Source organism: Lichenostomus cassidix, chromosome 1 (genome assembly GCF_008360975.1).
Source record: "Lichenostomus cassidix isolate B80296 chromosome 1, HeHo_3.0, whole genome shotgun sequence".
NCBI classification, from domain to species: Eukaryota; Metazoa; Chordata; class Aves; order Passeriformes; family Meliphagidae; genus Lichenostomus; species Lichenostomus cassidix.
Genome location: NC_139479.1, coordinates 105014310 through 105035991, shown reverse-complemented (window position 1 = coordinate 105035991; position 21682 = coordinate 105014310). Strand labels below are relative to the sequence as shown.

General features: G+C 38.1%; 1 protein-coding gene across 1 annotated transcript in view; it reads right to left on the bottom strand.

Annotated features, from left to right (window-relative positions):
* The window catches only part of SAMSN1 (SAM domain, SH3 domain and nuclear localization signals 1), an 83135-nt gene that overhangs the window by 49610 nt on the left and 11843 nt on the right, over positions 1-21682 (bottom strand). Inside the window, exons 4-10 of the mRNA XM_085075007.1 lie at positions 17287-17327; positions 14828-14865; positions 13233-13319; positions 9407-9474; positions 5866-5934; positions 2165-2288; positions 624-1000 (exon numbers count right to left, since the gene is read on the bottom strand). Of these exons, the coding sequence (XP_084931133.1) occupies positions 624-1000; positions 2165-2288; positions 5866-5934; positions 9407-9474; positions 13233-13319; positions 14828-14865; positions 17287-17327 (804 nt within the window). The remainder of the gene's footprint in view (positions 1-623; positions 1001-2164; positions 2289-5865; positions 5935-9406; positions 9475-13232; positions 13320-14827; positions 14866-17286; positions 17328-21682) is intronic.

The following is a 21682-nucleotide window of genomic DNA, read 5'->3' as shown; positions in this document are numbered from 1 at the left end:
AATTAAATTACAAAAGCCTCCTCCAGAGAGCTATCCAGAAAGATAATTTCAGACCAAGATTAAACTCTGCTTCTTTTTTCTGTCCCTAAAATCTTCTTGCTGCCACACAGGTAATTACAAAAATAGGCTCCACCAGCTGAGCTGATCCAAGAAGACAGAAACACAGATACCTCTTCAACATCTGACATTTGCCTAAATAACTCTAGTGTCCTTTACTAGTGTTGCAGTGACCTCTAGGAGCCTGCTCCAAGTCCATTGTCTTCACTGTTCCTTACTGACTTAGCCCAGACTTCCAGAAAGTTTTCTAAGCCTGGAAGGATGAGTATAGTACAGATGAAAAAATCCAAAAAAACATGAGTGTGCTGATGAGAAACAGAATAGCCTAAAGCCTTCCATCTCAATGCTGCTGATGTCTGCATGGTTAAAAATGAACTACCTAGGGCTATACAAACCCCTGGTGTTAGCCTGAACAATGCATTCACATCCATTTACCTGAAATCTAAATTTGGTTTATTGCATTTCATAACCACACGGAAGATGACAGCATCCCTTTAATGCTGAATCAGAGCAAAAAGTTTCCAATTTTTATGCATATCAGCACAAAAGAAACCACTTCCACTTACCCAGGAGTACTGTAGATCCATATCAGTTAGGGAATATGTAAGATGTGGCTGATGAGAAGAGCAAGTACAGTTTTCCCATTCTTCTATTTTTGAAATTAAGAAGTCACAAGGACAGAGCTGGTTGTCAGGAAATGGCTTCCAGTCACTCCACAAGTGAAATTCTGTTTCGGAATGAATTGAAATAGTTCCTAAGTTATTAAGTCTGGAAGTGTATGAGCGGCCCAGAGACGCAGAAATAAAATCCGCCCTGGCCTCAGTCCCTTCTTTTCTCCTTGCACTGTCTTTCCATGTCTTTTTCTCCTGAGGTTTTGACAGCTTCATGCAGGAAGTTAGTGCTTCTTCATCCTCTTCAGAGAGATAGGCATCTTCTAAGGTATCTTTAAAAGTGCAAATACATGTTATAATATGTTACAAGTCATAGAGAAAAGAGCATGCTTTTTTTTTAATGCTGTTTTTCACTCTATATAATGAAAAAGCCAAAGACTCCATAAAATAAGCCCATTAAAAAAAACAGCAGGAAAAAACTCCCACAAACAAACAAAAAAAAATTCCCAACAAAACCAAAACCAAGTAATTGTGATAATTAGGGAGATGGAAAGGATTTTGTACTGGGTCAGACATCTGAGCCAAAAGTGAGATTTATTCTCCATTTATTGTATTTGTCTTGTTCTCTCAAAAGTGTGGAAAATTTTACTAGTTCTGCCCATGAAAATTTGCTAAGTGTCATGTTGCTGATAGTTGCAGAGAGCAGGAGTTGAGCTGGAAAACTTCAGGAAGCATTCAGGGTTATTGCTTTCCCACCTCTTGTATGTATATTGTAGTTACAAAGTGGTTGCTGAAATCCCTATTTCCTCATATGTTTCAGCCCAAGCAGTGATTTGGCTGGAGCAGGAGTTCATCACATAGTTTGAATTCATTTTGCTAATACTGGTTTATAAATAATCATGTAAACAAATGCATTGTACAACAAATGCACACACTGTTAAAATCATGTTGGCAAAACAAGTTCAGAGGAAGAACTGTTGCACAGGCAGAGCAGTGATCTACAGGAGACTCCACAAAATCTGCTGAGGCCAGAATCAGTTCAGAATTCCTGGGTCTGATGGCCCTTGGCACTCAGGTGTGATGAGAGATCAACTTGCTTATCATAACTCAGATCTTCCTGCACTCACAGACTAATGGATTAACATCGCAAGTTATCTTCCTGTTTGTGACTTTTGCCTTTCTGACCTGAAATGTGCTGCAAAACTAGGAAAACCAAAATGTCCCCAGCACGGGGGCCCTGCTGTTATACAATTCCATTTATTTAGAATCCCCACTTGCGAGATGCACTGTTACAAAACTCCAGCTAGTGTGACAGGAAACAGGTTTTCACAGGATGAGGAAGTCAGAGCTGGAGTGGTATCACAGTAACATCTCAGCTGGGGGTTGGAAATGGTGGGTGGTGAATGACAGAGCAGGACAGGATTGTTTACAGTTATGTTCAATCCAGTGTCATTTGCCAAATGTTGGAAAGAATGCTGATGTGATGCTGTACTCACTGAGGGGCACCAGAACGTGCTTGACGTCTTCCAGGCTTTGTGTGGTTGTTTTCTTTGTTCGGACCAATTTCTGCAATCGCTTTAATGTTCCCCTGGACTCTGCTTTATTGTCTGGTTCTGTACCCTAAAAAAAAAACAAAAAAAAACAAAACCAAACAAAGGAAGACATTAAAATTATTCAAACCCTACAAATAAATGTAAGGGTAACATGGTGTTTATTTTGAGAATGACAAAGTGTCAGATTCAAAGAACTGATCATTGACACAATGCTTTGAAAGTTAGGCTCCTCCTTGCTTTGGACTAATAGGTGAAAAAAAAAAATAAAAAGGCAACTCACAAGAGACATCAAGCTTAGGCCAGTGTTCCTATTTCTGTTCACTTACTACTTTTCTGGGATACCCCAGCATTATTGAATACTTCATTCCAGATTTGTTCCAGAAAGCATTTTAATATATGCATTCACTGCATTATCTAGAAGCATTTGAAGTGTGCAGCAGAAATCCCAGATGTGGAGAGTTACTGCATTTAAGTGTGTATGGGAGAGTGTTCTGAAGTACTGGTGTCTTTCTTTTTTCAATACCTTGTTTCATGTCCTGGATTAAATGACAATAATGTAAATGACAATTCAAATCTCTTATGGTACACACCAGCAATGTCCTACTGGGAAACTCCAGGTTTAGGTACTACAGTGTCCTAGGGCAGGAGCTTGGTGAGCATGCAGCCAATCTCACATACATCATTTATGTTAAACCAGCTCCTATCTTGAAAATCACTCCAGAAACATTAAAGTTCTCTTCCAGCCTGACTCTGAACCTCTCTGTGAGCTTCAGAGATAAATTTCGTACTCTGACAGCAAATAACTTCTATTCCATAGTCATATGCTCAGTTTCGTATAGGATATCTGCTTTTCATTGAGAAAAACTAAAGAAAAGAGGAATTACAAATTAGTGAGGCTGTAACTCACCAATGGCTACTTTTTGGAACAATACTGTATGGCTTCCCTCTATATTCAGATGTTTGATTTAAAACCTTGAAAATATTTGCACAACCACATCATCCTTCTCCAGATATAAATCAGCATGAAGATTTAATAGCCTACAGAATCTGCTATATCCTCCTCATTTAATAACAATGAACTAACACAATATTAGAAACTGTCCTGAACCAAGCAGGACCTAGTGAAATAAACAGATACCCACATGCCTTAATTACACACAAAAAATCTGGAACTGTTTTATCCTTTCAGGCACTATTATGATAAAATACTCTTAGTTACATAAAACTATATTATTATTATTATTATTTTTATTTTTATTTTTATTATTATTATTATTATTATGTGTCTAAATAAATCTCTCATGGCTTCCTTCATGGGTGATATAAATCACAGTGATGCTGATGGAGCCTATGCAGACTTTGTTCCTTAAGGATAGGACCTTAGGAGTCCTCCTTTTTTAATCACAATGGTGCAAAATTCACACAGTGGATATCACTTGGGCTTAGACACCCTCCATCTCAGCAGCATGGTACATTCCTTGAAATCTGCTGTGTCCTGGAAATTGGGAATCAGCCACAGGAACAGAGCAGGAAGCCAGAGAGTTGATGCCTTTTCACGTCTCCAGTGTCTCTTGTAAGTCATGTCTTCATTGGTGTCTTAGTTTTGAAATCAATTTCAGAGTTATCCCTGCAAGCTGCAGTTCAGTCTCAAAGTGCCACAAAAATTAAAAGAAAAGGCACTTTCCAAAAGTTCAGCTGATGAGCTCCAGCTACTGGTTGGTGTCCAACAGAGACGATGTGAACACAGGTAGACTTCCTGTAGGACACAGAGTGGACATCAGCTCATCAGCACCACCTGCTCTGCTGTGCTTTTTCTGCCCTTCATCTCTGTGTAGATTTGTTTCTTCTTCTAAGTTCAAGGTAGAAAGAATGCATTTTTACCTTAGCTAAGAGAGAAACTGAGGTGTAATTTTTCAGTCTCTCATTGGGAGATATCTTTGCAAAATAAATCACAGTGGTTTAAAATGCTAATATTGCTCTCATATTAGATCTCATGTAGCAATAATAATTTGTTCACTTACAAGTAACGACACAAAAGCAACATGATGACTTTGATTTATGATCTGGGATTTCCATCATGGAGACATCAAGATAAATGGAAGATAATCTATTCAGATAATTTCATTAATGGCAAACTCTAATCCTCTTTTCCTTAAAAGCACTGATTTCATAGAGCCTATTGCTAGGAAAAAGTCATAAGTGCTTAAATAATAAATGCAGAAACACCCTTTCATGGAGAAAAAAGTTCATGCACTATCAGCTGGTGGTGAGACAGCTTTGAAATTTATGGAATTTTATTTTGTCTTACCTAAGCATTCAAATCTGAGATTTTATCTGCCTATCCGAACATTCTTTGATGTAGGAACCAGACAATCAGGAGAATTGTGCTTTTGCCCAATCTGTAAGCATATATATAAGCCCAATCTATAAGGAAAGAATTCCCATATGACCAATAACCAAGAATATTATTGTTTTCCCTACTTAATGGGTTTTAGTGATGAAAAATCATGTCACTTCACAAATCAAAATGAATTGTGTAAAAACATAAATCACAGGCTGCCCTTTAGTTGCAAATAATTTGCATGAAGTGTGCAGGAATACTTAAGCACAAAAAATACACATTTCAAAAATGCACTTCTAAAATGCATTACAGGAGAAAGACCTAAATTGTGTCTGATAAACTGTTTCCAGTTTATCCGAAAGTATTTTAAATACCTTAGAAATCTTTGCACAGTGAGATGTTACGAGGATTAACCTGGTGACAGAAATACAGCAATTTGGAAGCTAAGTGTAAAACACTGCTGGTCAGATTCCAGCAATCTCAGCCCTGTTGAGCACTCTCCTTCCTGGGTGTAACTGCATTAATTTCAATAAAACCACTTGCACAGCATGTCACTTCTCAGCATAAAGAATTTAGTCATGGCACAGTCTAATCTCTATGATTTTTCTTCAACAGCTTTGCCTTTCCCAAAGAAGTGGAATGATTTAATCATGATTACCAATGCACTTAAATTCAGAGTAATAGTAGAAGACAAAAATTAGTGTATGCTTACTGTGTCCACAGTGCTAATTGTTATGGTAGCATAAAAACTCTTGGAAAGTTTCAGTAATAACCTGCACATATAAAATATTAAAATAGTATATGATGATAGACAACTTCTTGCTCTGTTTCAAAGAGTTGTGTAAAATGAACCAAATTTAGATACATTTTCTATTAAAAAATATCAGTGAATCCACAGTAAACCAATGTATAGAGAAGCACTGTCCAAACTTATTTCATGTGCTTCTGCCCATATATGTCTGACCTTTAAATATTCCCATTATTTTGGTCTCGTACTCCAACTAATTTAAAATGATTGCAGAGTCAGACTAAGCAGGCTAGGATTATAGGCAGACTTTGTCCTGGGAATCACAGAGCAATAATACAATATTCTATAAATGATAAAGAAATATCATGATTAATAGCAGAGAAATAATAAGGTATTCTTCAAAAAACAAAAAGATATCATGATTAATAACAAGGACATGGATAAAGATCTTTCAGGTTTTAGAGAAGGAGCATACTACACAGAAAATTCTACTAAAACAGCCTGTTCTTCCCAGCTGCTGGAGAAAAACAATGAAGAATTTTCATGTCAACTCACCATTTCACTGTTGCCTGGCACACCTGGATTGTGAACTCGTGGTGGGATCCATTGCTCATAGTTTATCACCTAGATAGTAAGAAAAGTAAATTAAAAAAAAAAAAAACAATTTACATAAGATGAATAAGCATAATTAGGGTCATGTAACTGAATATTGATGATAGCTTGGCAGCTTTTCAACCTGCTACTGTGTGGATATGAAAGTAAAAGACTGACATACACCAGCCGACACCCCCTGAAATAATTTTGATATTGAGCTGTCTTGATTTCCTCAGTTATCTGGGGCTCAGTAGTGTCTTGGAGACATCCCAGTGTAAGTGGTACCATGGCAGAGCTGAGCATTATAGTATGGGATCCTTGGATCTCATCCTAGGTCTTGGCTTTCCTTGATTAGTGAGCAGGAAAGCCAGAGAAGACATCCCTCAGCAGCAACCCCCGAGCTGAGGAGCATCACTGATGCAGCTCTAAAGAGGTTCTTGCTTCTTTCACCTCATTTTTCCCGGGATGTTGAGCACCAGGGGTGTGAGTTTGAACTGGATTAACAATGAGGAGAAAATGGGACGATCCTCAGAAGACAAGACTGTTCACATTTCCATCATCTGCCCATGAGCCATTTCTTGGTCACAGTGGCCTCGGGAGAGGAACACCATGGGAACACACTTTCCCTGGGGCATTACTGCAGTCCCCAGTGGGACAGAGCCTGACAGTGCCTACAGCTTATCAGGAAAATAATGAACACTGGCCTCTTTTCTTCATGAATATGAATGGCACGTTGAAGGCTGAATGCAACCTAAGAATTTACGTGAGAAATGAGGCATGAAACATTTTTGAAAATGTATTAGCCCAAAGACTGCATTACTTGATATTTTATGTCCTTCCCAATATGCTACAAAGGCTTCGAGCCATCAAGGGAGCCCTGCTAGATGTGAGTAAATAAGAACAAAGGTATGAAAAATAAATGCAGAAAGTAAAGGTACTTTTTATGGTAAGATACAATTCTTGCAGTGCTCATGCTATATCACTCAACCTGTACTTCTGTTTCAAGCCCCATTTTCCAGCACTTACAGAATGAATGGAATGAATGAATGTCAATTTAGGACATGGAGAAGGATTAAAGATATTGTGAAGCACGCAGGGAAACTTATTTGCTTTCTGGCTTTTATTTCTCACTTTTTTTTCTTTTTCTTCAATGAGAGGGAAAAATTCTAAGGTGCTCATCTGTGAGATTTACTCCTGCTTGTAAATTTGCCTCTTCCATGTCTCATAGAATCACAAGCTCCCACAGACCAGCTGAGGCAGGAATGCATTTTTAGGGATTCTCCAGTCTAACTCCCTGCTCAGAACAGGTCCCCAGAGCAAGCTGCAGAGGTCCATCCCCTGACAGCAGTATGTCCAAAAATGAACTTCTCCTACCCTCTCTAAGAAGCTTTGTCAATGTCTAACCTTTCCTCATGCTAGACAAGTGCTGTCTTTATGTTATGGAAAATTTCCTGTATCTCAGTTTGTGCCTGTTGCTCCATCACATTCCTGGGAGTAGCAGCCTGCAATTCCTTGGACTTTCTGGAACAGCCCAGCTGTGTGAGCTCTCCCACCCAGTTCTGTGATCCTGAGGCTGCAGCTGTGCAACTGCATGCAGACTTCTCATTCCTCCTGTCTGTTCCCCATGCTGTGTGCATCAGCAGACAGGCACTTTGTAAGGACACTAATTTCTGCTGATTTTGCAGAAAAATTGTGAGAGCTTCCCCATAATGCTGTTCTCTCAGCATTTCCCTGTTTGTGTGCATAATGTAGTGCAGCAAATGAATACAGATATAATCAGACTATTTTGGAAGCTCAAAAAAGAATTATAGCAATGCTGCCTTGATGATAATGAAGACGAGAGGTAACAGTCACTAAAATTCAAAATAATGCCATTAAACTTGAATTTTTTAAAAAGCAAGTGCAATAGGTCTTAAATTGATACTGAAGTTTGGGGGGGTCCAAGTCCCTACAGTTCATCATTCATGCACCCCAAAAAAGCATCTTCAAATGCTTTGATTAATCAAAAATATAACTTTGCTTCTAAAATGGGGCAAATGGTTAATGGGGGAACGTTTTAAGGGATTATGGGAACTTAAAGCAAACATAGGCCTTATTCACTTTTTCCCTCCATATTCTGTCATGTCTGGGGAATGACCTCGGAGATTTTAACCAGGAGTCAGTCCTAAAGCTGCTGTGGCAGGATATGGGCAGAGACAGAGATTCCTCACACTAAGGGAAGAACTATTGCAGGAAATCAAAGAGTAATCTTTCTCCACAATACTTAGAAAATGAGAGGAAGAAATCAGAGAAAGAGAGATGCAAAAGAAGAAGAGTTATTTTCTCCTTTTCTCCTTAGCTACTCTTTTGGCAGCTGGGAGAGGAGATAATCATGGGAACAAACTAACAATGCAGAGACAGATAAAACCCTGAGGGAAAGCAGGAGAAACCTGGGACAGACTGACTTTCAAGGCACCAGTTTCCTATAGGGTTGTCTGTCCCCCGATATGCAGATCATTTGACTTTTTTTTTTTTTAACCCAGATCTCGTCTTTGACCTTCAATGCAGCTGAGCATTGCCTACACACTGGGTCTTCACAGTTCTCTGTCTTATCTCAGATGCCTTCAGGGTGATGAATGTACATTTTTTTCTTGGCTTTAACCTAAACATCCAAAAGGGCTCCTGACATTGTATAGAAACAACAGAGGGAACTTAGCTCGGAGCCTTTTCTAAAGTTTAGTGCTCACCTTGAATTCAAAACTTTTCTGCAAACGAAAATTGAAGAGATTTTCAGCTTCTTAATAATTTTATTGCATTAATTCCTCATTTAGAACACCCACATATAGATGGGTATGTTACACATTTTTAGTCCCAAACTGAGTAAACTGTTGTGTCCTGTAAATCAGCAGAGCTAAGCTGGTTTGTCACAGATAGGAAATTAAGTTAACACATGATCAGAGCGAGTGTTGGACTGGAAGTGACATAAACCCCAAACACCAGGCATTCCAATCCCAGAGCTGCAAGTCTTTCTCCTCAGCTCTGCTGTTCACCAGCTGATGGGTTGTTACCTACTTTTATGTTTTTGTTATGGTTATGCAAACCCAAGGGTCAGAATCCATTAATTGCTCATGCCAGTGGGATGGATAACACAGTACTAGGAAGAGGAGATATGGTGTAAGTTTATAGAAATTCAGAAAGCATTGGGATACATATGCCAATGTGGATCATGCAAGACAGATCTAAACACTTAGTATAGATCTTGCCAGACACAGTTCTAGCACATCAGTTTAGCAGAAATGTATTCACTCAGGGATAGAAAAGGTTTTCTAGGCAATGAAATCCATATGGTCTGCATGAGTAAAATCACGAACAACTTTGGTAGTCACCAGAGTCTTCTTTTAAACTCAGCTTCTAAAATAAAGAGGCATACTGAGTATGAAGTTTAGGCTAGGCAAGTGCTGAATGGAAACAAGAAATGAAATTTTACTTGAATGAAATTTTAGATTCTGAAAAATTGTTTCACCTGACATGTTGTTTCTTCTATCTTCTTTCCTTGCAGCAAATGTATTCCATCAGCAATAATATTATCTTCTGTGAATTATGACCAGAAAAGAGAAAACATGCTTTAAAATGTCCTGCTTTATGTTTTTATGAGGAATATAATTTGAATTGCTCTCGATGTTTTGAGCTGACATTTTGACTCTCTGAAGTTAATCTTATATCATTTAAGCACACATTTTATCCTAAACTGCTTTGAAGTGAGACTGCAGAACAAATTGGCAAACTGACACAGAGAGAAAACTCATTCATGCTTATTTCTTCTTCTGTACTTAGTCATCAGTTTACTCACCCAGAACCCCACTGAGACCTTCCTCTTGCCCTGCTAATTTACAGCAGCAAAGTCTAGAATATTCATATAAAAAATGAAGTGCAAAAATGATCTTTTCAACTGAGATCTGTTTAGCTTAGATTAGATTAGAAATTGCTTTCAAAGGATGAGCGTTCTCCCACCTCTTGCAATAAATGAATGTTTCCATGGGAAGAGTATTAACCTTCACTGCAACAATAAGCAATAATAGGTCAAAAAAGTCTGAAAAAATTATTTTAGCACGGCTGCTTTGAAAGACCTACTTTTACTCCCAATCTTAAGGCAAAGCACCCACCTTTATACAACTGTAGGACAGCCTTAGTGATTAGATTCCATCAGAACAGATGTCAGGATCACTCAGATATTTTACAGGGATGAAATAAACAAAAAGAAAAATATCTGCTAATCACACCACATTTTCTAAAGTCACTAGAAAACAGCAGGAATATGTGGGGGTTTTTTCTCATTAATCCTAATTTTGCATCCTTATTGCTTCTGTGGAATACCTCACAGCATCAGTAGCTCTCCTGTTTTCAAAAGGACAGCTTACTGAACATACAGATTCACAAAAAATAACTGTAGGCAGGCAAGACTGATTGCATTGTATTCCCTACAACTACTAGAAAGAGAAAGACTAATTCAGGGAATAATTCTGTGTGACTTAGATTCTTTAGTTATCACATGGAAAAGTGTCTGAATGTGATCATTAAAATTTATATTCAAAGATGCACATAAGGTCCAGGTCTAGATCTGGGGTTGTCTTAAGCACCTACAAATCTCCCTGAAGCAACTGAGGGCCTGGTGTCTGCCAGTCTGGTTGTTTATTTCATTTTGTAGCCAGCTGAGCTTCCAGGAGCACCATAACTCACATTAGGCAGTGCTTATGCAACACCAGACGAACATAACTGGGCTCTTTCTGGGCCTCAGGATAACTTGTTCTCATCTCCTGCAGGCACTTCTGCAGCCCTGGGCACTGTGAGCTCACTCTGGAAGTTAAACCTTGCAGTGTTCAGCCCTTTGCCCCAAAGTCCTCTTACAGCCCAACCCAAAATACTGTTATTGAGTAGCTGTTTGCAGATGAATCATGAAAAACTGTGGGGCAGCAAATAATGTCCTTAACCTGAAAGACTACATACAGTGACACTGCTTTTGATATAATATTGTTCAAACCCAAATTAAAACAGCAAGTTATTAAAGCAAAGCTTAGTGGGTCCCCCAACCACAATGTCTTTTGATAGCCATAATGATTTTTTTCCCATTCCATTATGGAATGAAGTACTTGTGTAAAAATCCAACCAACCAACAACAACAACAACAAAAAACAATGTAAAAATATAGGAGAACTACAGATAGAGCTGCAGTGTCCTTGTCTTCCTACTCTGGCAATGGGTACCAGCCAGTCACTCTCCTGTGGAACAAATTAGGAGCAGTGGAGAATCACATCCACTGGCTCTGAGAGGTGCCAATACTTCCATGTTTGTCTCCATAACCTTTCATGTAAGTCCAATGACTGTGAATTCCACAGTCAACTTTTCAACGATGATGTTTTAGGCTGGCAGATCTCGTTCTGATAATTTGGGTTTGGCCTTGTGAGCAAAGGTAGGTATTCCTGCTGTGGAAGGAATATATGTTTTCATGTATGGCTGTGGTATATATATGTTTTCACTGGGTTTTCAATCTGGAAAACTTGGGCTTGTATATGTAATAATACACATGCTGCCATCAAGGGCTTCATCCAAAGGCTGCCAGTGTCTGTGGATGTCTCTCCGTTGATTTTAGTGAGATTTGAGACAGGTTTTTGGATGCAGCTCTGAAGAAAGCAGAGAATTCCATGCTGACCACCACACATGGCTTTTTAAATCTAACAGAAATTCATATTATGCAATAGACTCACGGACCTTAAAGCATTATCTCTGCTAAGAGAAAAGTTTGATCAATAGTGACGAATTATCTTGATCAATAGTGTTACACTGTAAATCTCCTTGCAAAGGTTTTCACCACTGTGTGAAGGGGACTTCCCTTGAAAGAATTTTACTGCAGTAGGGGAAAGGGAGATTTCTATTTAGCTGCCAGCTTTGGTTCCTGTTCCCTCTGGGCCCCTGCCCTTCAATTACAACACTTGTCAGCTTTTAAAATGTGCACTGCTTCTTTTGCATGCTTTGGATATTTAAAAGGGTAAAAAATGCCTGGAGTAGAAAAGACTTTGGAGGAAGGTCACAAAGTTCTGCTTTCTCATTCAGCCTCTCCCCACTTCCAATCGGGCAGCCTCTGAAGTATCATTTGAAGAATCATTCCAAAATGGTTTTGGTCAAAAGTAAGACTTGTCTGGAGACAAAGGCCTAGTATTTCTTTCACCTATCAATAGAACCTGTTGCTTGCAAGGCAGTGAGACTTACTGAAGGTCCCTTTTCCCCTCACTAGCTCAGTAAAAGAGCAGAATTCCTCTATATCTTCCTGTCATCTCTCACTTTGGATTCGAGTTCAAGAAACCAGATTTTCCCATAGATGGTCAAATGCTATAGGTATTGCAATTTCAGATCTATTTCCAAACATTTGAAAGTTTAACTTCAAGTGGTGAACAAAATCCAGAAGGATATTTGACTCCCTATCCTTTGCTTACTTTGACATATCCAGGTTCTAGTGGAATCTCCTATCAGTTGAGGATCTCTAGACCATTTCTGCAGGAGATATTCCAACTTTGTTGGTTTAAGTTGAGAAAAAAACACACATCCAATTCAATCTCACATATCTTGATTTCTGCTTCTGCTGAGCCTTGTCTGGTTTGGTCTGATTATGCAACAGTAAGAGGTGTACCTCAACTTTGAAAGGTACAAATATAAATGCCATTCCTGGAAGCAACATTAAGCAGGTTATCAAAGCATTTTGATTTTTAAAGGCCAGTTTGTGTTTAAAATAGGTGAGGTGACTGCTCCCTTGTCAATACTCAATGTTGTTTCAATTAATTTATGTTACTACACTCTTAAACAGCAACTTCTCAGATATTAGCTGTAAGGTTGTGTTAATAAAGTTGGTCAGAACGGGTTTAGAAAGAGAATCAAAGTACTTGCATTTAAAATTTTTCCAGCTCTTTTTTGCACCTGCCACAAAAGGTTTTCCTCTGAGAAAAGTTGCACTCTTTCCCTGTTGGATATCTGGAGCAGTGTAAAAAATACCCAGGAAACGTGGATTACTACAGGTGGCAAGCCCAATTCAATATAATATGGCAATTTACTGTAGGGAAAGTCTCCTGTGGCCCATGGACTACAGAGGGAACTGGTCACAAAGTATGTTCTTAGCTTCCAAGTTTTAAGATAAGCTTTATTTTAACTACTTTTTCCCCCCTTGAGGACAAAATAAATCTCTAAAAGACCTGACAAATTATTTAGCTGTATTATTGGTGAAAAATGAGAAATTTTCCTAGGTGCCCTTTTAAACACTTTGTGGAAAATGCAAAATCAGCTGAAATATGTTTAGCAATTACCTTCAAGCTGACAGTGCCTTCTGATGTAGGAATCATTCTCCGGCTTCCTGGAACCCTGCCAAAGTGTGCCATTCACATTTTTCCTGTCTAAAGTAAAAGCACAGAGAGCAGTCACCTGAATTCGTACCAAAACTGTGAAATAACAGGAAATTCTATAAAAATAGCATCAGAATGCAAATCAAACAAGCTTGCAGAACACTGGAGCATCTGCTCAAACATGGAAATGAACTGATGATTTTGCAATATAGGAATTTGGACGGATGGATGGATGGATGGATGGATGGATGGATGGATGGATGGATGGATAATACTTATTGTGGTCAGATTTCGAATTTTATCTCCTGTTATGGTCTATTACCTCATTTAATACTGTTAACACATGATCAGAATGATTGTTATCTTAACCCTGGATTTAAGACCTAGGATCTCACAGAACATCTGTGCCTTTCTTTTGCTTCCAGGAATTGTGTAATTGTTATTATTTCAGTCTACCATTAACAAGCTGGAGTGTTTGCAAGGAATAGCATCAAGGATGCCCACACTGCTGTCCCACACACTCCAAGGCCTGGAATGTCTCAGCCTGGATGGCAGAACTAGGCTGGCTGTGGGCAGGAGATTGCCATTCCCCTGCTCCCTCAGTGAATTTCAAAGTGCTCATGCTTCACAACATGTAGATAACTGTTAGGGGTTTGTGCTTTCTGGGTTTGTTTGCTTTGGTTTTGTTGAGTTTTATTTAATGGTGGGTTTCACTCTGACTATTCTGTCAGAAAATTTTCTTTATGAAAGCTCTTGTTGGTCCTGCCAGGAGCTGGGAATTCATTAGAGCCTGTTTGCTGTAGACCAAATGATGCTGTTCTGCATGAAAGTGTTCCCATTGCAGAGCTTCAGAGTGAAGCCTAGGAGCTTTCATCTCTCTGAGACACACTGTGAAGTAGAGCCACATCATTACAGGCACACGCAATAACCTTTGTACTCAGCAAGGGCCAGATACAACTAAACCAGAATGCCAAAGAATAAATGACAGCATGATAACAGGAAGCTCTCACTGAAAAAAAAAAAAAAAATAGGAAATTTTACTTTTAAGAAGCTGATGATTATATCCTATAGAGGATTTACAAAATAGAACCCATTGAAACACAAGTGTAGATAATAATGCACAGTGTCAGGATGGGTTTAACAAAACCCCTGAATTTCTTTCTTGGTTAACTTGTTTGTGAAAACTCTCACAAAGTGGTTTAAAATGGGAAAGGACAGGGACCTGAATTTTATCAGATCAGAGATATTTCAGGGTTTTATTGAAATGATTAAAAGAAACACTGGACATGCTGAGTATTTCTAGTGCTGTCCCATAATAGCAATATGATAGGATCTTCATCTCAATGCAGTTTCTATGTTTCACTAGTTTGTTTTCAATATCTACCTACAAATGTGTCTGTGGAAAGCAGGGAAGAGGGGAGAATATATCGATAGCTTAATTCTATTTTTCCCTTTCCTTTGCATTTGCTTCAAAAGCTGTAAAACAAATGAAACCCTTAATTAAACTTGGCTCTCTGAGATAAGCAAGTAAACAGTAAATGATTTAAGCAGCTACTAACCAAATGCTTCATTTTCAGACATGGACTTCTGGATGGATCTAAAAGAATTAAAAGAATTTACCATTAGCTGAAAGTCAGAATGAAAAAATTAAAGCGTGTTTAATCAAATACGGGTATTTTCAAACTAATTCTTCAAAGCAGGGCACAGGGATTTAGCTGTGCTATTCCCACTGGCTTAAATTGGAGTTACTTGTCTCATTCACCCAATCATCTACTCCCACATGCCACACAAAGCTCTGAGAGAATCTGAGGTTTCCTTCTGCAAGAATATGTGACCCAAGTTTCATTTGTGGAATGAAGAACTCATGTTGGAATCGGGAATCCATCAGGAGGAAAAGAAGATATACTTTTCTTTAGAAATTATCTAAAGTGTCCTACAACATTTAGAAATGATTTCCTGAAGTCAGGTGACATAATAATGGATTGAACCAAAGAGCTACATGTGAACATACCATCCCCAGGACCTTGAGTGACATTTTATTGCCCCAGTAAACCTTCAGCTTTTTGCACAGTTACATCAAGGATTAATCCTAACTCATGCTTCCATCTGTGGTCAGTGGTTTATAGAGCACAACTTGAAGAATATACTAAGTTAACAAAGGGGGAAAAATCTTTGAATAAAGATTAATTTGTTTCACTTTATCCATTAAAAACCCAATGGAGACTAGTTTATAAGCAGTAGATGAAGCCAGAGGGTTATAGTAGATGAGAGCAAGGACTCTAATCTGTGACAATGATCAGCAGAAGGGAAAGAGCACAAAATCTGGGATCCTCTCCCATCTTCAGTCACATAGGTGCTGAAGGCTTTCCTGAGCAAGAGGGTGCAACTGAACTATTGTGGGTTTTTTAAGGAACTGGACTGTACCCAGTAGTTCCTTTTAAAATCACTTGGATTTTTCGATTCCAGAATTCCATTATTTAATTCTTATTGTCTAAACAAGGGATACGTCTGTTTATTTTATTTTATTTCTGTTACTTCTTTGTTGCCCCATTGTAGGGAACAGAGAATGATTAATTCCTCGTTCACTTCCTCCATACCTACATGAAAGGTGAATGGGAAAATTGCTGCATTATCACTGGGAGTGTCATGCCAAGACAGTGACGGCTGGACACAATGAAATAATTTGGACACAATGAAATAATTTTCATTACAAAATCTTTTCATGTTGGCTCAAAATATTATTTTCCAGCTCAGTTTTTTTTTTTTAATTAATCAGTCAAATGATCTTGACAACGGTTCTAAATTCTGATAATTTGTCTAGAATAGGATTAGGTTTCAAATAGAATAATTTTATTTGCACTGTAAAATTTGACATTGTAGCTATAGACTGCTATTTTTATTCCTGGGGTAGACCTACTTCTGATCCAAGCAGGATAATTTAGGCATCCAGGTGATTGCATCATATTTGGTAGAGTTTGGTAAGGCCTACATAGTAGTTTGACTTCCTTTAAAGTGTAAAATTATGAGAAATCCATGAGCAACAGAGTTGTGTCCATATTATAGTTAATGAAATTTTGGGAGCAGTTTCACCAAGCCCTGGCTGGTGACATACAGTTGGGATCTCAGAGATGAGTGCACACATCTCTGTGTTTGCAGCTGAGAAGTTGCTAGTGTTTTTATCAGATGACCAGGAATAGATTAAAGCTCTAAAGACAAAAGAGCTCCTCATTTTCTTAAAAATCTTTACCTATTTTGAGATTTCTTAGGAACAGACATAGATAACATTGATGTTCTGAATTTAGTGGAGCCCCACCTACAAATGAAAAAAAAACCCAACAAAAACTCCATGGATTTTCATGTCTATCACAGCAGACAGATAAGATCTGTCTGTATCATTGCAGGATTTCAGATTTCATCTGAAGGGGACCACATCAACCTGAAGCAATAGCCTTCAACCTGAAGCAAAAAAGAATTTTCAAAATAAATTCCCCTGCCTGCGAATAAATATTGATCATTAGCCCAAACCATAGCATTGTGTCCATGAATGGATTCAAAATATGCTGCTATCACAAAAATGATTCATAAAATAATGTCTGACCTGCTTTATTCAAATCATTTTGCAAACTAATTTTTTACTTGGATTAAAAACAAAAACAAACAAACAACAAAAATAAACCTCTTCAGGAGATTATCAGGTCAATGGTGCAAACATGCTATAAAATAGGTTACCACTTCAATCTTTCAGAAAAGCAGACATATGGTTAAACCAAGCCCAGATTAACTGCATTTGATTTTAGCTGTCCTGGTTCTGATATTTTGGAAGAAATCTTTGTGGATATGAAAAAGTCATGCCAAAAGAGCTTTATTAAAACTTGTTACGTGCTCCTCATCTGCAACATTAATACATGTACTCTATGAGAATGAAAGCAACATTGGCAAACATTAATAAAACAACAAAGATGAAAGGTACAGACAAATATAGTGACACTGTGTAGACCTTGAACTGGTCTTAACTTACTTTCTTTTTTTGGTCAGTGTGTTCTCAAAGTCAGGAAACTCCTTTTAAAAAGATAGAGAAAAAAGTTCTATGAAAATCAAAAATGTTTAATCTAAATGTATTTTTTTTTTTACTGAAAAGACAATTATATACTTTTGATGTGGGTTTTAAAATATCCACTAACATTTCCAGTCTTTCTTTTTCCAACAGCTGAAGCTGTGGAGGACACAGTGCATCAGAGAATATTTGTAGTTATGTGTCCTGATTTCAGGAGGCTTTAGTTATCCATGGCTCCCATGAAGCTGACAACCATAATAGCCCTGAAAAACCAGAGAACCATGCTCAAACCCCAAGAATGAATATAATATTTATTCCATAGTATTCTTTTAAACTTTATGAGGATTAAAATACCCACACATTACAATGGGATGTGGTTTTCTGATGGTCACAGGGCACAGACTCTGTAAACCCAAACATTCTGGGGAATGTGGAAGGGTGCAGGAAACTGTAAATAAAATTGAAAGCTCTGAGGGGGACCAAATCAGAATCAAACACTGGCCTGGAGGCAAGACCACACAGCCCCCAGGGTCATGACAATAAATATTGGTACCCTGACAAGGTGTGGGAAGGAGGAGAAGTTAGGTAGCTGTTGAGAGAGAAAACCAAAGGGTGCCTTGCTGGGCAAATAATGCCAAAGATTTCAATGCATGTTTGCTGTACAGCTAACCACAGACTTGAGGGTAGTTTTAACTGTAGGAAAACCTGAGGATGTCATGCTAGGACAGAAGAGATCTCTATCCCTATGTTATTTTGATATCTCCTGAGACAGAATATCAAAGCACTGCATAACTTCTATATCTATCTCTTCCAGCCTGGAAATCAGGAACAGGGATAAAAACGTCCATGATGACACCACTTCAATCTGTTGTGCAACAAGAAGCATTAAAAAAATAATATAACCATTAATTATTTTATAAACCTGAAAACTGAGTGTATCTGGGCCTATTTCTCACAACGATATGTTTAATTTTTTTACTTCTTGTAACACTAGCTACATCTGCATGACTCTGACCATATTAATTTAAAAATGTCATCCAGGTTGCATGATAAAAAAACAAAATCTGTACTACATAAAACCTTGTAAGTGCATAATTGATCATTTTACAGTTTCCCCCTCCTCTCAGTAAAACCCATCATAGATTTTTTTAAGCTTTTTCAGGGAGTACATTAAGAAAAGGCTGTTTTTCTGCACTAAGTTATTTTAGCTGAGCGTAGGAAGTCCTTTTAGCATGGATATTTGTGAATGTTAATAATTGTAAGCATTTTCCACATAATTTTTTTCTGCCTGTGTTGATTTGTTCACAGATGCTCTGTGCAGATCAAAAGAGTATAGAGAATTAGTCACTCACTTTCAAATAAAGTAAGCAATGTAGAATAAATTTCTTCCTGAAAAAAAAATCAGCATTTTAGTCTTGGGACAAGTCTTTTCAATAACTCAACAGAAATTACTAGATAAGGTGCACAAACAACACAAAGTTAAAAATGTTTAGAAAGTGATTTTAGGGCTTATTTAAAGGGCAGTGTCAACATTTCATTGAAAAATATAAAATATGTGATTTCAAAGAGGTTTGTTAAAGGAAGGATTGTGCATGGAGGTCAGAGACCAAAGGATATTGTAACTTAAAAATTTTTATATGATCCAGAGAAAGAAATGGAGTCAGGCCCCTTTGTGGCCATATACCTAGAAAGATTTAATTCACATCTTCACACACCAAACCCCTGGTGTGGACCATGAAACAGGGTTTAATCTTTTGCTCCATAACTTGAAACCAATTCCTAAAGTTCAGCAAAGTTGCATTGATGACAATACATCGTATATTGAGGTGATGACTGATGTGAGTTCATAAGATATCAGGGGATGCAGTGCCAAAATGAAATATGTACTGAACTTAAATGGCCATTTAAAAATGGCACCTTTCATTCCACACACTCTTCCTGCTATTTCTGAATCAGGTGGCTAAACTGGGGTACAAGAATAAATTACTGTGGTTTGTACATTTTTTAAAGTGTCTTTTCAGCATTGACTATGTTTAAAATTATATGTAAATTTAATGTGAAACTAGTTTCTAGAAACATATTTTATCTTATAGTCTAAATTAAGTTTCACCTACACTCTACTTTCCACATTCTCTAAAGAGCATTAATTAACTTGTTTATGGGAACAATTTTTTCCTTCCTTATCCCAAATGTGAACAATCTGTTTCCTAGAAACAAACTGCACATGTGGAAACCCAACATGATGAAATTATTGATAAAGCCCTTTTTTTCTTGATTTTATCAAGTAACTCTGAATTGAGGAATTGAATTAAACCCTCTGGTGTTTCCAGGCTGGCTGAGAAAAGCTAGAGCTCCTGAGCGTGTAAAGACTTGCAAACAGAGAAATGACCATTTGAGATAACTAGCCCTCTTCTTGCCCTCACTGGAATCAAAGGCCAATTATAACACTGCAGATTAAAGCAGGTATCACAACTGATTGTGATTTTCCTGGCAACAGCTTAGAGTGACTGATTAATTATTTGGCACTTTTCTGATATACAGGGTAGTCAATCCTATCACGGCCAGCAGTTCAAAAATACATGGATCTTATGACATTTGGTGATTGCAGTCTGACAGGATATATACGAAAATGTTTTTAATACTGAAGACTCTTTTCCTGGGAAGCTGGAGACAGCTCACGAGGTAGAAGACTGTAACACCAGGCATCAAGAGGTAGAAATTCAGTTTCCCAGTTAATAGCATAGTTACAGGCAAAGAGTACCCACATGATTCATTACGTGCTCATGGCTACCAGCTGTTTCTGAGGAAGGTCCAATTCAGATTTGCTATGCATGAAGTACAAAATCAACTCCATAAATCCACTTTTTTTCTTTCTTTCTGAGAATGTTATTGAAGCTGAGCAACAGGCAAAGCAACCACAAAGTTAACAGGCCAATTTTTCAAGAGGATTAAAATCAAAAGGCAAGTGTGCATAACATGCTCAGGATAGTACTGCAGGAAACCAGAGTGGAAACATCCCTGGCAAATAATTTTGGATACTAAACAGGTGTCTGGAGTGATGTGAAGGAGAAGAGCAGTGTACATGAAAGAGAGATTGTTCTTCATACTGGATGTGTAATTTGGGTAGATATTTGGCCAGGACCAAGAAGAGCCACAGTTCAAAAAGGAGTGTCCAAAGAGTGTTTTCACTGAATGATGTCCTGCACAGCTTCAGTGGCCTCACTACCCTGTATTTCCCACGTCTCCAGAAGAATTTAATGACCCAGTTATGATTAGCACAAATCACAACAGACAAGATCACTGCAAGAGAAGAACTACCTTGTTGCAGTACAAGGAAGAATTTTCACTAGCCCTAATCACCCTTTATAAATGTGAGAAGAGCTGATGTTGGATGCCTCCTGCCCTGTTGATTTTGAAGTTGTATAAGAAAAGGGAAAGGCATAACCTCCTGAGGAGGAAATGTGAGGTGCCAGGCTGCTCCAGCCTTTGGAGATTTAACATCTCTGTGGAACCTGCCGTGCTTCAGCCAACCATTTAAACACTCACTCGAGTCCATACCTACTTAGCAGTGCACTTCTATCCATGCATTACTAGGTAATGATGGATGGCTAAATGGAGCCAATAATGTTCCGAATTTATCATGCTGTGGGGGCTGCCCTGCAGCTTGGAACAGAGTGACGGAATTAAAAATGGGAGAGAAGTACAAATGGGCTCAGTTAATAAGCTTAACGGCTTCATCCAAGGTGTAGCTCTAATAACTCACATGCCAGAAATAGCAGATAAGATTACACACAGGCCTCTGGCCTTAGTGACATTTTTCCATAGGTCTTACTGCCGACACGTCATCGTTAATCTTGTTTTCCATTTCTAGAAAGTATTTTATAAATAATCGTGTTGATTCTATGGCCAGCACAGTGACACAGCATCCAGACGATATTTTTAGTTAAGTGCTGAATTGAATATTCTCTCAAACCAGAAAAGAAAACCCAGAGCCAGCCTTGGGAAGGTTCTTGTTAGTACCTAGTGAGCCAAGGGTACATACCCCATTTAGGATTGTTTTCATTGATGATGAACTTTGTATTTAATGGTGAATTAATGTGGCATCACCAAAATATCTCCTTTAAGAAAACCAAAATATGTGATAAGAGGTAGCAGAAGCAAAAGTGCTGTATTCCTCTGTTCACTGTTATACATTTATCTTCATGGATTTTGCAGTGCCATCCCACAAAACACTGAGCAGTGGGAAAGATGTTTTGCCACAATTTTTTCAGATTAATGTACAGGATTTTCTAATCCTACACGAGTAGCAAATCTGCTTCTGCAGGCTGGGTCAAGGAAAATAAAGTTCTGTATTGGATAG